At 32.5% G+C, this 14,403-nt stretch overlaps 1 protein-coding gene across 1 annotated transcript; it reads right to left on the bottom strand.

The window, feature by feature from the left end:
• Positions 1–2,978: 2,978 nt before the first annotated feature.
• On the bottom strand, positions 2,979–5,479 carry LOC109170132 (serine carboxypeptidase 24-like). The gene is made up of 8 exons (XM_019319104.1): positions 5,057–5,479; positions 4,865–4,972; positions 4,508–4,782; positions 4,168–4,413; positions 3,949–4,067; positions 3,723–3,815; positions 3,361–3,469; positions 2,979–3,257 (listed from the first exon to the last, which is right to left on the bottom strand). The coding sequence occupies exons 1-8, from the start codon at positions 5,460–5,462 to the stop codon at positions 3,105–3,107; spliced, it is 1,509 nt and encodes a 502-aa protein (XP_019174649.1). The 5' UTR covers positions 5,463–5,479; the 3' UTR covers positions 2,979–3,104.
• Positions 5,480–14,403: the final 8,924 nt, after the last annotated feature.

Here is a 14,403-nt window from a genome sequence, read left to right as displayed (position 1 = left end):
AAATTTAAAAAAAAAAAAAAAAAAAAAAAAGAAGATAACAGTGCCTAACGGCACTGTTACCCGTGTCCAGCAAGCATGCTGGACACGGGTCCAACGCATAACGATTGAGAAAATTCCGCAACGGCTGAGTGAAGCCCAAGAAATTATCAATTGGACTCATAAGTTATAAGCAAATTCACCGTATACCATAACAAAAAGTACATTTTTAATATATTATTCGTATACTAAATGTATATTATATAAAATAATATATTTTCTTTGAATACAATGTACATTTTTAATATAATAAAATTCTTAAAATACATTATTTATGTAGTGAATGTACATTATTTGATAGTGTGGTTCACATAATAATAATTGTAAGTTATACTCTTAAATTTTAATCTCATTTTCAAATTATTAATGTAAATACAATATTTTTTTTGAGATCCACGTGATAAAAAATATTCTATTATTACTTGTCACATAAAGAAGAAAAAGTGAGGAAGTATAATTTGAGAGTACATATAGTAGAACACGCCTATAACTTACCTTTCCAAATTAAGAAGGCCTAGCTAGTCACTATTACATAGAGTTAAATTTAAAATTTTGTAATTATCAAGTCAATTGTTTGACCAATCGATTTGAGTAGTGCTAATTTTCTTTGTTTATGTCTTTATAGATGTTGTAGCATCCGATCGATGTAATATATGCGGCTAACTAATTCTTTATTAGCAGCAAATTAATTGTTACGTGGTATGTGACGGTCAGGCCAATGTTGTTTGGCTGTTGTCTATGTTCATTACACATATTTTTTACTTAATAATGTGGTGATCCTTATAATGTTGACACTAAAGGATAAGGACATAATTTTCACCAAAATCCAATCTTTACCCAAAACAATGGGTTCTGAAGAAGGGTTTTAAGCAAATTCTGTAAAGTAATAAAATAAAGCCTTTTCAGAATTCATAGTAACGTGTTCAACATTTTGAGTGAAAATACGCCATTGGATTGTCTAGGTAAGATCTTGATTTTGTCACTCTCCTTGAGCCCATATTGTAGGTCAATATGGACATGGATATTTAATTTGTTGACGACCTTGAATTGATACAAGTTGTGTTGTGTCAATATTATCTACAACATTTGTGTATCTTAGATCGACTAGACAACAACATATCTTCCCTGCTTATTACTGAACTGACACCTTTGGCCTCATAGCAGTGAATACAAGTAGCTAACAAGAAGAGGAAAGAGAGGGTGAAGAAAAGAGATCGAAACTTTAACCATTGCTGCCAATGCTGTTGATCCAAATCTTGGAAGATCAATTTTATTTTAAGAAAAATGACACTTTTCTCCCTGAGTTATATATTTATAGCACTTTTTTTCCTAAATTATTCAAGTGACTGTTTTTTCTCCTGAAATGTTAAATGGACATATTTACCCTTAAAATAAATATTTCATTTATTTTTCTTCTCTACAAATTATGACTACGATTTGGTTCAAACCGAACATATACTAGAGCGACTAAACCGAAATATTCCAATTACAATTTAGAATCGAAACTTGATATTTAGAGTTTATTAAAATCGCGAACCGGAAAGGCCGGTTCATGTTCCGGACTGATTAAAATAAAATACATTTATTGTTGAATTTATACTATTTTAAAAATAAAGATAGACAGATAGTTCAAAATCGAAAACCGAATCCAGAACCGTCCGTTCACGGTTCAGGATCCGGTTTTTTTGATTCATAATTTTAATAAACTGAAATCCCAATATTATAAGCAATAATTTGTTGGAGAAGAAAAATAAATAAAATGTTTACTTTAAGGGTAGAAATGTCAATTTAATATATCAGGGAAAAAAACACCACTTTTAGAATAATTGAAGGGACTAATGTGCTTACATGAATAACTTTGAGGGAAAATGTGCTATAAACATATAATTCAAGAAGAAAAAGTGTCATTTTTCCCGTAAAATTATTGTAATTGGACTCTTCTTTAAGTGTTACGTGACTAAAAAAAAAACAAAAAACAAAAAACAAAACAAAACAAAATGTGTACCATATTGATAGATTAATCAATTGTTGTATGTTGTTTTCTTTGAATAGTAAACTACGATATCATATGCCGATCGATTCGTAGCAATCAATGTTTTTAACGCATTCTTATCCCTACCATCCCTACCACTGGATAGTTTCTCGAAGCTAAGGTAAGACAGATTAGAGTTCAAACTTGATTCATTAGTTGTAACAGAACCGATTACAAAGTATTAAAAGATAATTAACGAAAGACTCTCCTGTCTAATAGAGAATCCTAAGTCAATTAAACCTAAGCCACATAATATAACTATATGCTATATTAAAATAATAATACTCACTAACAAGACAAAACTTTAATTTCCATTCTGACAACTAGTGTTTGGGGACTAGTCGTCGCTTTGATATACTTTATTAATTTTTGTTTTTTTGAAAGCACTTTATTAATCTATATGTGTGAAAAAAATAACTCTATTATCGACCAAATTTATTTTATATTTTTATTTCAATAGCATTCAAAAAATAATGTAATAAAGAAGAGTACCGATTGATGATGAACATAAGATAATCCGGAATAAATATATGCATCATCATTAATTATATTACTAGTTTAAAATTTTAAAGTCAATCGATATTTTTTATTTACAAAAAAAAAAAAAAAAAAAAAAAAAAGAGTATATTCTAGGTAAAGATTGTCTTGTGACTTTAGCTGGTAAAAGAGTATAAAGAAGAAAATTAGTTTATATTTTTCATAGTTGACCGGTTCAAACCAAGAAGATTAATAGACAGTTTTCTTAGGGAGTCTAACTTGAACTTTATAATTATCAAATTAACTATCCGACCAACTTTGATATCATAATTACTAATTTAATTTGTAGCATATATATTGATCCGTATAGATATTTTTTTCCAGTACAATCCTACATACATATATTAAAGAAATGATACAATTTTCTGTGCGAAAAAAAAAAATGTTACTTATAATTTATTTTCAATCCAATTTATTTTATAATTGTGCGTACAAAGAAGAGTAAAGTACATACATTTTGGGATAAAGCTAATGGAGTACAATTAATCAGCTAATTAAGCTAGTTTTTAGTGTCGTGTGGGGGAAGTGTTCCATTAATGAAGGAAGAGAAGAGCACAAGTGCCCGAGCTGGCTGATAACTGGGAACAAAATGCCCTGCTCCTCGTACTGTCACCAACGTTATGCTCTCATATTCTTCTACATATCCACCCACCTGCCAATTCAAATGCAATATTAATAATTAGAATTAAGGATTAAATGATTACTGAGATTAACACATAGTATTTTAATTCTTCAACAAGTCACCCATTAATTACCTCTTCTTCAGGGAGATACCAAGGGTACCAAGGAGTTTTAACTGTTACTCCAAGTTTGTATAAGGCAAGTCGGGTGTCTGTTGTTGGCACCACGCTGTCTGTATCTCCGCTGTACATTACATTAGAGTTAAACGAACTCTTAGATACCATTAGATGAACTATTATATATATATAGTTTCTCTCTCTTTTTTTTTTTCAATAACAAGGAAAATATAAACCAATCTAAATTGTTCATAAATGACTTACTCAAATCAAGAAAGTCAATAATGACTGCTCTATTGAGCGTCAAATTTGTAATGGTGCAATTATCAAGTCAACAGTTTGACTAATTTTGATTCTTTGATTCAGTAATTAGTAATTACCTGTACAGCCAGATACGAATACCGCTTCCCATCAACTCTGTTATGATCGGTAAAACAGTTGGCGGTCTTTTCCAGGCGGCATTAAGTGTGTCGCTGTTTAGAATTTGATTCACAGAAAAAAAAAAAAAAAAAAAAAAGTATATAACACGAAAATCATAAGTATTCTTCTGGAAAATGTATGGAAAGAATGAATATATAGTTTCGAAATTCAAAGTAAAAACCATACTTGCAGTTGCTCCATGGATGAGGAGTGGCAGTTATGTTTGCATGAAGAGCAGCCTGAACTTGAAGAGTGTTTAAGTATGTGTCGGTGTAATCATCGGTGCAGGGATCATATCCAGAGATCTGTTCAAATAACAAAACCAATAATCTCGTCATCATCAATTATATATAATGATTCTGTTTCTGTTATTTCTAATCTGTCTGACTAGGAATCGATACTGACAGAATACGAGGGTGAATCAGAACCGCATAACGGAGCGTAGATGTCGTATGGAAAAATATCTCCAGCTTCATTGCCCATTTGGATGTTAACTAAATTTAAGCATTTCTCAGACGCAGCACTGGGAGTAGAGAAATTGCAGGTGGACAGGATGTTCTTATACAGTTCATTGGAAATCAGTGCATGATTCCAAAAGTAATCTGCCGTTCCCTGCATATTTGCTTCATAGTCCACATATGCATTTCCAATCTGAGGATTTCATCAGTGACATATATATCAGTAACTAACACTCATAGTTTCTGATGCTTTTAAGGATCAACTTAAACATGTTTTCTGGGCTTACAGCAATGCCTTTGAGATTGATTCTTGACTGGTTTGTGTGCTGGTTGTTGTGCAATATAAGCTGAGCCAGCTGGGGAATATAGTGCCCAGCGTAACTCTCTCCTGTAATATAGAAATCCCTAGTCTTGTATTCTGGAAACCTTTCTAGCCAGTTAACTAGAAATGTATATGAATCCTGGGCTGTGCTTTCGTCCCCAACTTTGTCATAGTCCGAGCTTGTATTTGTGTACGAGAATCCAACTCCAATAGGTGATTCAAGAAAGATTATATTTGCAACTGGTAAAAAAAAGTTCATATCAGATCATATACTTAAGTAGTTAAGTGTATATATAATTGGATTATTAATATGTATACTCACCGTTATTCCATGCATATGGATTACTGTTAAGAGTTTCACCACCTTTGGCAGGTCTAAATGGCCCAAGTTCCCCGAATGCTCCTGCTCCAAGTGAAGAACAACCTGGTCCTGTACATATATAAAAGTATTCAAAACATTTTCATTATATGGTTTTCACAAATCTTTTGTAACTTTTGTTGTTAGTGTACTTACCTCCATTAAGCCACAAAACAAGGGGTTTAGAGGAAGGGTTTTTGGGAGATTCTGTAAAGTAATAAAACAAAGCTTTTCCAGTAACGGGATCTACAATAACATGTCCTGCATATTGAGCGAAATCTACCCCACTAGGTTGTCCGGGTAGAGTTTCGATCTTGTCGATATCCTTGAGCCCATCTTGAGGGCCAATATACACAGGGATATTGGACCTTCCTGATGAAAGTTCTGTAGTAACAATGTTGTCTACAACGTTAGTGTGTCTGTGTCTAGACAACAGTAATCCTTCCCTGCTTATTGAACTGAAACCTTTGGCCTCATAGCGTTGAATACAAGCAGCTAACAGGAAGAGGAAGGAGAAGGTGAAGAAAAGAGAAACTTTAGCCATTGCTGCCAATACTGACATTGGAACATCAATCCTATTTAAGGTAGAATTATTGTAATTGGATTTTTCTAAAGTGTTACGGGTCCAAAATGGATTAATCAATTCCTGTCTGCATGTTGTTTTCTTTGAATAGTTTACTACGACCAACATAGTGAATTAGTGACAAACATTATGTGACTCGGAGTATTCGAAGTTAAGACAAGACGACTATTCGGACAAGTAGTGTTTGGAGACTACTGTTGACGGGTAGTTCAATGGCTTTATTCTGTTTGTATTCTTCATCACTTCAGCATTATTTTGAGATATAGTCAATATTAGAATGCTATATGATCATCTTTTTCCTTATTCTGATCTCCATAGAATGTATAGTGCAGCTAACTTTTTTTTTTTTTTTTTTTTGGGTGACAGAAATCCCCGTCACTAAAGGTGGACACGGGATAAATCTGATTCTTGTGTAATAATTTACAAATTAAAATAAAACCACACTAGAAACATCTTATGTTACAGGCTGGTGATGAGTGAAGAGTCATAGTATTGAAACAATCCTTATACGGTATACTATGGACCAAGGTTCACAGTGTATTATAGATCCTGGTGTATGTTTATGTGTATTTTATTGTAAGTTTTTGTGTATTGTGTTATAAAATTCTTTACCCTAAGAATATGAATTATGTACTTCAACAAATTAGCTAGTAATTGTGTCTTATGTTATGAATTTCGGTCTTGTGTTGTGAAATTTTGTACATTTGTACACAAATTATATACCTAAATCATATTTTAAAAATAACTAAATATTGAAATGATAGTAAATATGTGTTTTGTGTACATATGTACACAAATTATGTACCTAAATCAGAGTATGAATTCTATACTCGAACAAATTTGCTAGTAAATATATGTTTTGTGTTGTGAAATTAAGTATCATACGAGTATAAATTTTGTACCTCGTCGTTTCGATTCAAAGTTCATAATACTTTGTGGATCGTGATATAAATTGATGTATTGAAATGTCTGGGCTCCTCGTTGGGGAGTGACGATGAGGTCCAATGGACCATGCAAGTGCAAAGCCCACAACGTTAAAACCATTTCAATGATGACCTCATTCTGAGTTTGTGCTTACCTCATTGTAGATGTTGGTGCAGGCCCAAAAATAAAAGAAAATAAAACAACAAATAAAAGGTGGTTGTCAAACACATATTGCCAAAGATCATCGTCGTCCTGGTCTTAGATAAGAGGGTGTTCATTTAAAGAAGGAGAAGATGCAGGGACCATTAGAGAGTGATTGGATTGGAGTAGCTTCATTTGTTGGTTATATATTGTTCATCATACGTAGCTATCTTCCTCGTCTTACTGTTTTATTACTTGTTTGATTGTTCTGGCACGTAACTGAATTTTTTGGATGCACCTCTCACTATCCTCTTCCACTTCTTCTATATATAAACTGCCAATTTAGCAATCCTTTTTTTCTTTAATTACATAATAAACTAGATAACAATTTGCTATATGTATATATGTTGGTTTGAGATTATTTCGTATTAATCCATTTATACCGTTTGGTCAAATCAATTCTTTCTTCTTTCCTTATTTCTATTAGAATTTTCATAAAAGCCTAACCTATAGTTGTTAATCTGGGTAAAGTTTACCTTATGACTCTAGTAATGACAAATTAAAAGACCATAATGAGGTAAACCAGCTCAGATTGCTCATAGCTAGTCAGCTTAAATCGAGAAAATCGATAACAGGTCCTTCAAATGATCAAACTTGAAATATTGTGGTTACCAAGCCAACTAGCTGACTAATTTGACTGTGATTTGCCACCAAATTTTCGTAATTCAATTACTATGTGCATGATAAGTGATAACCCATCTCGTTTGTATTCTCAAATCGGAAACCTATTAGCTAGATAGCTATGCATTTTTATTATATATTTTATTCTGTCTCACCTTTTATCCCAATACACACCCTATATTTGTACACCAAAGCCAACTTTTTTCTCCCCGTGTCCAAAAGCACTATCATGGTGATTCACATGTTCCACTTTCATTAAGAGATGTTATGTCAATTTTCTCATCACAATTCCATATTATTATGCTTTTTTGGCCATTATGGGGGTGAATAAACATGATATTGGCATTTGTTTAGGATCAAAAAGTACAATTATGCATGTCAGCAGATGAGACAGACATACAGCTTATGTAGTTGGTGTATATATGTTTTACTAAGTAAAATGTCCCCATTCCCCAGCTGGGTTTGAAAGTGGCTTTTGTTGGTACATGAAAATTAGTAAAAAGGTTGAAGCTTTGTATGGAGTGGCTGCTTTTTACCCTTTTATCATGACACCACTATCTTCCACTGTGGCTGTCTGTGGTTTCTATTTTTCTATTTTGGCTTCTTGCGTGCTCTCCAAAAGAAAAGCTATTGCAGGACTCCAGAAACTGATGATATGATGAAGAGGAAATGGAGGATATATAGGATCCTCCATAGTCTATATATATGGACCATATATGTATAGTACTAGTAGTAGGACCACCTGAGGCAGGATATTATACTATCTAGCTTAATTATATTAAGCCTCCTTATTAACATTAGGTCAACTTATGATATATATATAGTCCATGGCTAGTCTATAAGTGGACAAATGGTTGTGCTCTTTTGAGATTACGGATTTGATTCCTAACTTTACAGGCAGGTAGTTAATCTCAAAAGGTTACCAAATGCTAGTGTGCACAAACAATCTGTCCAATTTGGATTACTGAACCAGTGAGTTAAGTATGTCCAGTCGGTGCAAACATCAGTTAAATTAATTATATGTATCATTTGATGATTAAGTAATATTGAGGGTGAAGCAACAATGTCCTCCAAATGTCATGAGGTAAAATGAGGGAAGGAAAGGAGGCCATGTTAAAGAAGAAAAGACTGGGAAAGTAGTGAGTAGTGAACTATAAGCTTTAGTGCATGAGGTACAATAATTTGGGTGGGTGTGAATCTTATTATGAAATTCACATACAATAATAATCTTCAAGATGAAAAGAAGAGGTCCCCACAGTGATACAAAATACTTTAAATGCATTTCCAATCATGTCCACTTTTTCATCAGAAAAAATTAGATTGGATCGATTCCAATCAAGTTGGTTTGACAGTTGATTTCATAATTAATAAGACTACGCTAAGTTTGATTCTCTATAAAAATGTCTATTAGCCCGTGAATTTTACCCAAAGTATACCTTTAGATAGGGAGATTACAATGAAATTCCTCATAAGTTAAAGAATTAGATTGGATGAACAATGGTCCACCATTGATTTTTCCTTGTATATATGGTCCCAATGCAAATCTGAGCTGCAAACTTCAATCCAATTCTACCTCAAACTCTAATCATTTCCTTCCCAAACACGACCAAACCAACTCAAATCCATAATCCTATATTAAGGTCTTAGGTGATTTAGTTTAATGTTTTTGGTGAAGAGTCACATAACAACTACATCAACAACTAGGCTGTTCAGCTGACATTATTGAATTCTTTGGTCTCTCATAATTAAACTCTGCTGTACTGTTCATGTTCCTGTTGACGACACTGTTCATTTTTATTCTCAACCCAACATTTCATTACATCAGACAAGTATAATATATAGATTTAGTTTCAAATGTGAACCAATGCTATCATGTGAACCTATATACCATTATGCACCGTTGATCTTGCTCGATCTTATGGTTTATAATGATTTTGACCTGGTAAATATACATCATTACACCAATGCACCACATCACTGTAAAATCACACCGGTTGCACCACTGCAATGGTCACACCTGAAATGGACCATATATATATATATATATATATATATATATATATATAATTTGGGTTATGTAGCATTTGGTGAGATGAAGGGGGACCGTAGTGGTGCCAGATTTCCAATGGCGTTCTGGCAATCGGATTGGGCTCTTTTACTAACATGAAAGGAAAAGAAGGGGACACTGGGGGGACCTATATGTTTTTTTTTATATGGTGGGGATTGTGGGGATTTTCTTTTCTTTTCTTTTTACCTTTCAATTATATTCATGATCAATTGATTGATTATTGTCATTATTATATGTTACTTTGTTGATCAAGATTTTGTAATGAGATCCAATTACTATAAGAGACTAAAACATAATTGTTCTTTAGTGATTTATAATTACTATGGAGTATATGTTATTATTATTGTTGTTGTTATTGTTCCCAAAAGGTTGAATCCCCAACCTCAAGGATTCTCGCGCCCCCGCCCGACATATCAGAGCATTTGGAATTCTGGGAGGATAAAAATTATAGTAACTCAGCTGAACACAGAGCTTAGCTTAGACCTTTGTTCACTACGCACAAAAAATCTCTTCTCACTTTAATTATTATTATTTAGTGGTAAAAGTTATTTTGTGATTGATTCATATTATTTGACAATTCAAATGTCAATTCACTATAGAAAAATCTTTACTAACTTGAAAGAGTAAATCTATTTTGAAACAATAATATAAGTGTACGAGAAAATGATGAATTTTTAGAGTTCAGGTAATTTTAGTGAGATCGTTGAATTTTAATTTAGATTTGATTCATGTTACATATGTACACCATCAAAATTTAACTCTTATTATTTAGAATATAATTTAATGTCTAACGTACTTGAACTTCTTTAAATAACGCACACATATAAGAATGAATATCATGCCTTATAATTATATTAATCGATTAATCGATTTCTTAGGAACTGCAATTTTAATTTTTCAACCAATTAATATACACACTATAGTAACTAAAAATATTGCTTCCTACTAGATTTGAAGTCATTATAATTAATAAAAAATTATAACGTTGAGGTTGTTGCCAACTATGCATGGCATAATGGTCCTATTGCAATTTGCAAATATATATACAATTCGTCTTTTTACAAAACTAAACTCTAAACTAAACAAAAGTTAAATCATAAAAATTCTAAAATACGATGAACATTTTTATATATTCTCTTTATTTCATTGTATCTATCTAATTTATTAATCAAAGTCTATGTACAAAGCTCGAGATAAAAGCTCAAACTGGCCTGGTAGATGATATTGTATGGGAGTCAAACCCTAGTGTTTCTCTTGGAAGTCAGGATCAGTGACCGCTAAGCTAAGATGTAGTGTAAAGACCAATGGATGATGTTTTAAGATGCATGAAATAAGGGTGTCTGGCTTATTTATAGTGTAAAGGTCACGGCCTCCATATGCTCGACAAATGTATGGCTCTAGCTTGTCTTCACATGGATAAATAAAGCATCTCACCTTTTAATTACATGATATATTGAGTGATTTGGGTACGTGCATGGTTGGTGCTTGTGTTGTTATCCCATAAGGCGCATGTTTGAATCTTGTTGGTTGTACCTTCTTAGCTCAGTATTTTATTCCTTTCTTTTGGTGGTGCTTCCTACCTTCTTAGCAATAAAAATGGATACCCCGGTCCCTTAGGCCAAGATCTTATCAATAAAAATGAACTCCAGGGTTTCATGGCGCCATCAAACATAATACATTTTATATTGTTACTAAATCACTTTACTGTGTTGCTACGTGTCCTTAAAGTTTAATTTAATTTTAAAAATGTCTTTTCATTTTTTTCTTCTCTTATTACTTTAAAACTATTAGATATTCTTAACAGATGACTTTGATTGATTCATAGTTCTCTTTTAAACAGCAAATTCTTATTTGATTCAAACTTTATATAGGAAATAAAAAGAAAGAGAAAAAAGTATAGACGTAATATAAGATTCGTTAATTGGAGTAAATGACAAACAATGGAACAATAATAATACGAAGAATCATTTAAAGACAGTAACATTGTTGTCTAATTGACAGATAACAGAATCTCAACTTAAAAGACGGTTTTTGAACTTAATTACGAAACATATATTATATAGTATATACAATGATTCAATTTGTTTTATATATTGAGATATGACATTTCATCTTCCGAGATTTTTTTAAAAAAATTATAATAAATAAAGAAGGGTTCCCGGAAGCATCAATCAGAAAACAAAAAGTTAGCTATCTAATAATTAATTAGAGCAATTTTGATCCACTGACTATTGGGGTTGTGTTAATTGCAACATTTGACTTTCAAAAATGTTAATTTAGTACTTTGACTATGCAATTTCTATCAATTTTGGTCACGCCGGTCAAATTGCCGGCCAAATCTCACCGGAAAAATTTAATGGGTCAAATAACGAGGGTATTTTAGTCATTTTACACAACACCCCTTTCTTCTCCGATGAGTTTCTCCATTTCCGGCGATGAACAACTTCTTCGTTAATTATACGATCCCCTCTTCCACTTTATGTTCTTCAAAATGAGCCCCCTGTTTGTTTTTATATGCCTGTAGAGGCAAATTTGCATATGCTCTAAGTGAAGTGAGCAATGCCTCTCTGTTGAAGCCCAAACCCGCCATTAAACTGTCGCCGGAGGACCCCAAGCCGCCGCCTCTGTCCACGTCGTGGTTGTGTCTCAACAAAACTCCCAGGATGAACAATGGGGTGAAGAGGACCGTCCGATTCGACCCCGTTGGCGTCATCGTCGACGAAGACTGCCGACCCTGTGGCCACAAGCGCATATACGATCGCGATTTCGCCGCCGACAAGCCGGAATTTCAAGAAATCAAGAAACCCAGGAGGGGATGGGTAGTAGGATGATAAATTGAGCAATCAAGAAATCTCAGAGGCGGATACCATCAATGGAATACTGATTTTTACACTAAGGAAGATGAGTAGTAGGATGATAAATTGAGCAATTTCAATTCAGATTGTGTGTGTGAATGAAGAAGTGGGTCAGATCTTGTGGCAATAGGAGGGGATGGAATGCAAGAAAATTATCAATTTCTCACCGGAAATGGCCGGAAATGAGGGAGAAGCTCATCGGAGAAGAAAGGTGTGTTGTGTAAAATGACTAAAATACCCTCAGTATTTGACTCATTAAATTTTTCCGGTGAGATTTGGCCGGCAATTTGGCCGGCGTGACCAAAATTGATAGAAATTGCATAATCAAAATACTAAATTAACATTTTTGAAAGTCAAGTGTTGCAATTAACACAACCCCAATAGTCAGTGGACCAAAATTGAAATTTTCTCTAATTAATTATTTTATCATTAAAAGTTTAAAAAAACAAACAAAAACAAAAAACACATTGTAAAAATTTTTAAGAAAAGGTTATAATATTGCAAAAATCTTTTACTAAAAAAAAATATGTTTAACTAACATATTCTTATCACGCCAACAACTATATCTTGTGATGACACATCTCTTACTATTCCAAATGAGTGGTAACCCGCAATTACTATTAAAGACATATATTAGATAAATCTCATTCCTGTATAATAATTTACATACCATATAAGAAAAGTAAATCGAATTATAGGAAGATCACATGTAATGAGTTCGAGTGTTGAGAGTGATCAAATTCGTAACTTTTAAATACAAAAATTTTGTGTCGAAGTGAACCTCAATTATATTATTCCCTTTTTTCCCAACAGTGCTCGTGGTTCCATTTCGTACAGTCGTACCAGTTTTCTCTCTCAAATTAAAAGGCAAAGATAGACCGGAAATTATTAGTCGTGCCGGTCGTCGGTCGGAAGTGTTGTTATTGTTTTTTTTAAATAAATAAATAAATAATGGATTGCTTTATCTATCCTCATTAATTAGCGTATAAGTACGGATTAGCATATATGGTGTCAATATCTATAAATAATATATTTAATGTACGTAACTATGTATGCATACAAATAACGTATATATCTAATTAGTATAATCTGTGAACTCGATTAATATAATTTATGATCTAAGTATAACTTGTATGTTCTTATATTATAATGTATGAACTTAATCGGCGTTACATGTTGTTAGTATAATATCCTCTCAATTTGCAGTCAGGCAAAACCTAAATTTTATGGGTTATCTTAGATTAGACAGTCGGGCAATACTTAAGATATTAGTTCATAAATTTCTCCTGCGCGCGTATCCTCTCAAGATACGTATAATATTTTTGTATAATTTAATTAATTTAATTTTTAATTAATATTTAGACACTATTAATCATTCTCTCTTGTAATTTTAATCTATACTCATTATTTAAATGATGTTGTTAATCCGCCGTCGACTACTCACTAACTAATAGAGTAATAGTAAAACCAACAATATTATATTATACCTTAGTCTATAAAATGAGCTCGACCTCCAATTGCATTCAAGTATTACGTATATTACTAAGGACCTTAGCGTGCACGTAGATAGTGATGTCCCAAAATGAGTTTTATGGTTTTTATTAATGTAAAATTAAAATAATAATTCGGATCACCATCGATCCAATCCTTCCGCTTTTCTCACATTTATTATTAGATTATAATAATATAATACAATAATCACAATAATCCTTTAACTATAGTTTGCATTACAAATCTAATGTACGTAATTGTTACTCTGTGACTCTTTTATTTATTTATAGCATTTTTTATCTAGTGTATTGTAGAGTGTAGACCCTATTCGATGATAAATCACGCTCTTGTAGTCTCACAAAAAAAAAAAAAAACAAAAAAAAAAAAAAAACAAACAAACAAACAAAACAAAACAAAACAAAACAAAAAAAAAACAAAAAACAAACATACACACACAAATCGCATTAGAAATACTTTATGTGACAGATTTAATCAAGAGATGTCACCAAGAATTAAACTCAAGATCAAAAATTATGTTCTACCCACTAAGTCACTCATTTATGTCTAAAGTGAACAGATCTTTTGTGTGCACCCACATTTAACTGTTGATGAATCAATGAATTACCGTAATTTATCTCATCACACATGCTCTGTCAGGTCGGAGCGTGGAACCCGGCCTTAAGTTAGAAATTCAACCTTTTGAGAAAAAAAATTACGTGCAAAAGCATAAATAAGTTCTTTTGATTAAATGTTAACTTCA

This window comes from Ipomoea nil, unplaced genomic scaffold (assembly GCF_001879475.1).
Source record: "Ipomoea nil cultivar Tokyo-kokei standard unplaced genomic scaffold, Asagao_1.1 scaffold3321, whole genome shotgun sequence".
Classification (NCBI taxonomy): Eukaryota; Viridiplantae; Streptophyta; class Magnoliopsida; order Solanales; family Convolvulaceae; genus Ipomoea; species Ipomoea nil.
The sequence above is the reverse complement of the archived record's forward strand: the minus strand, read 5'-3'. Positions and strand labels throughout refer to the sequence as shown.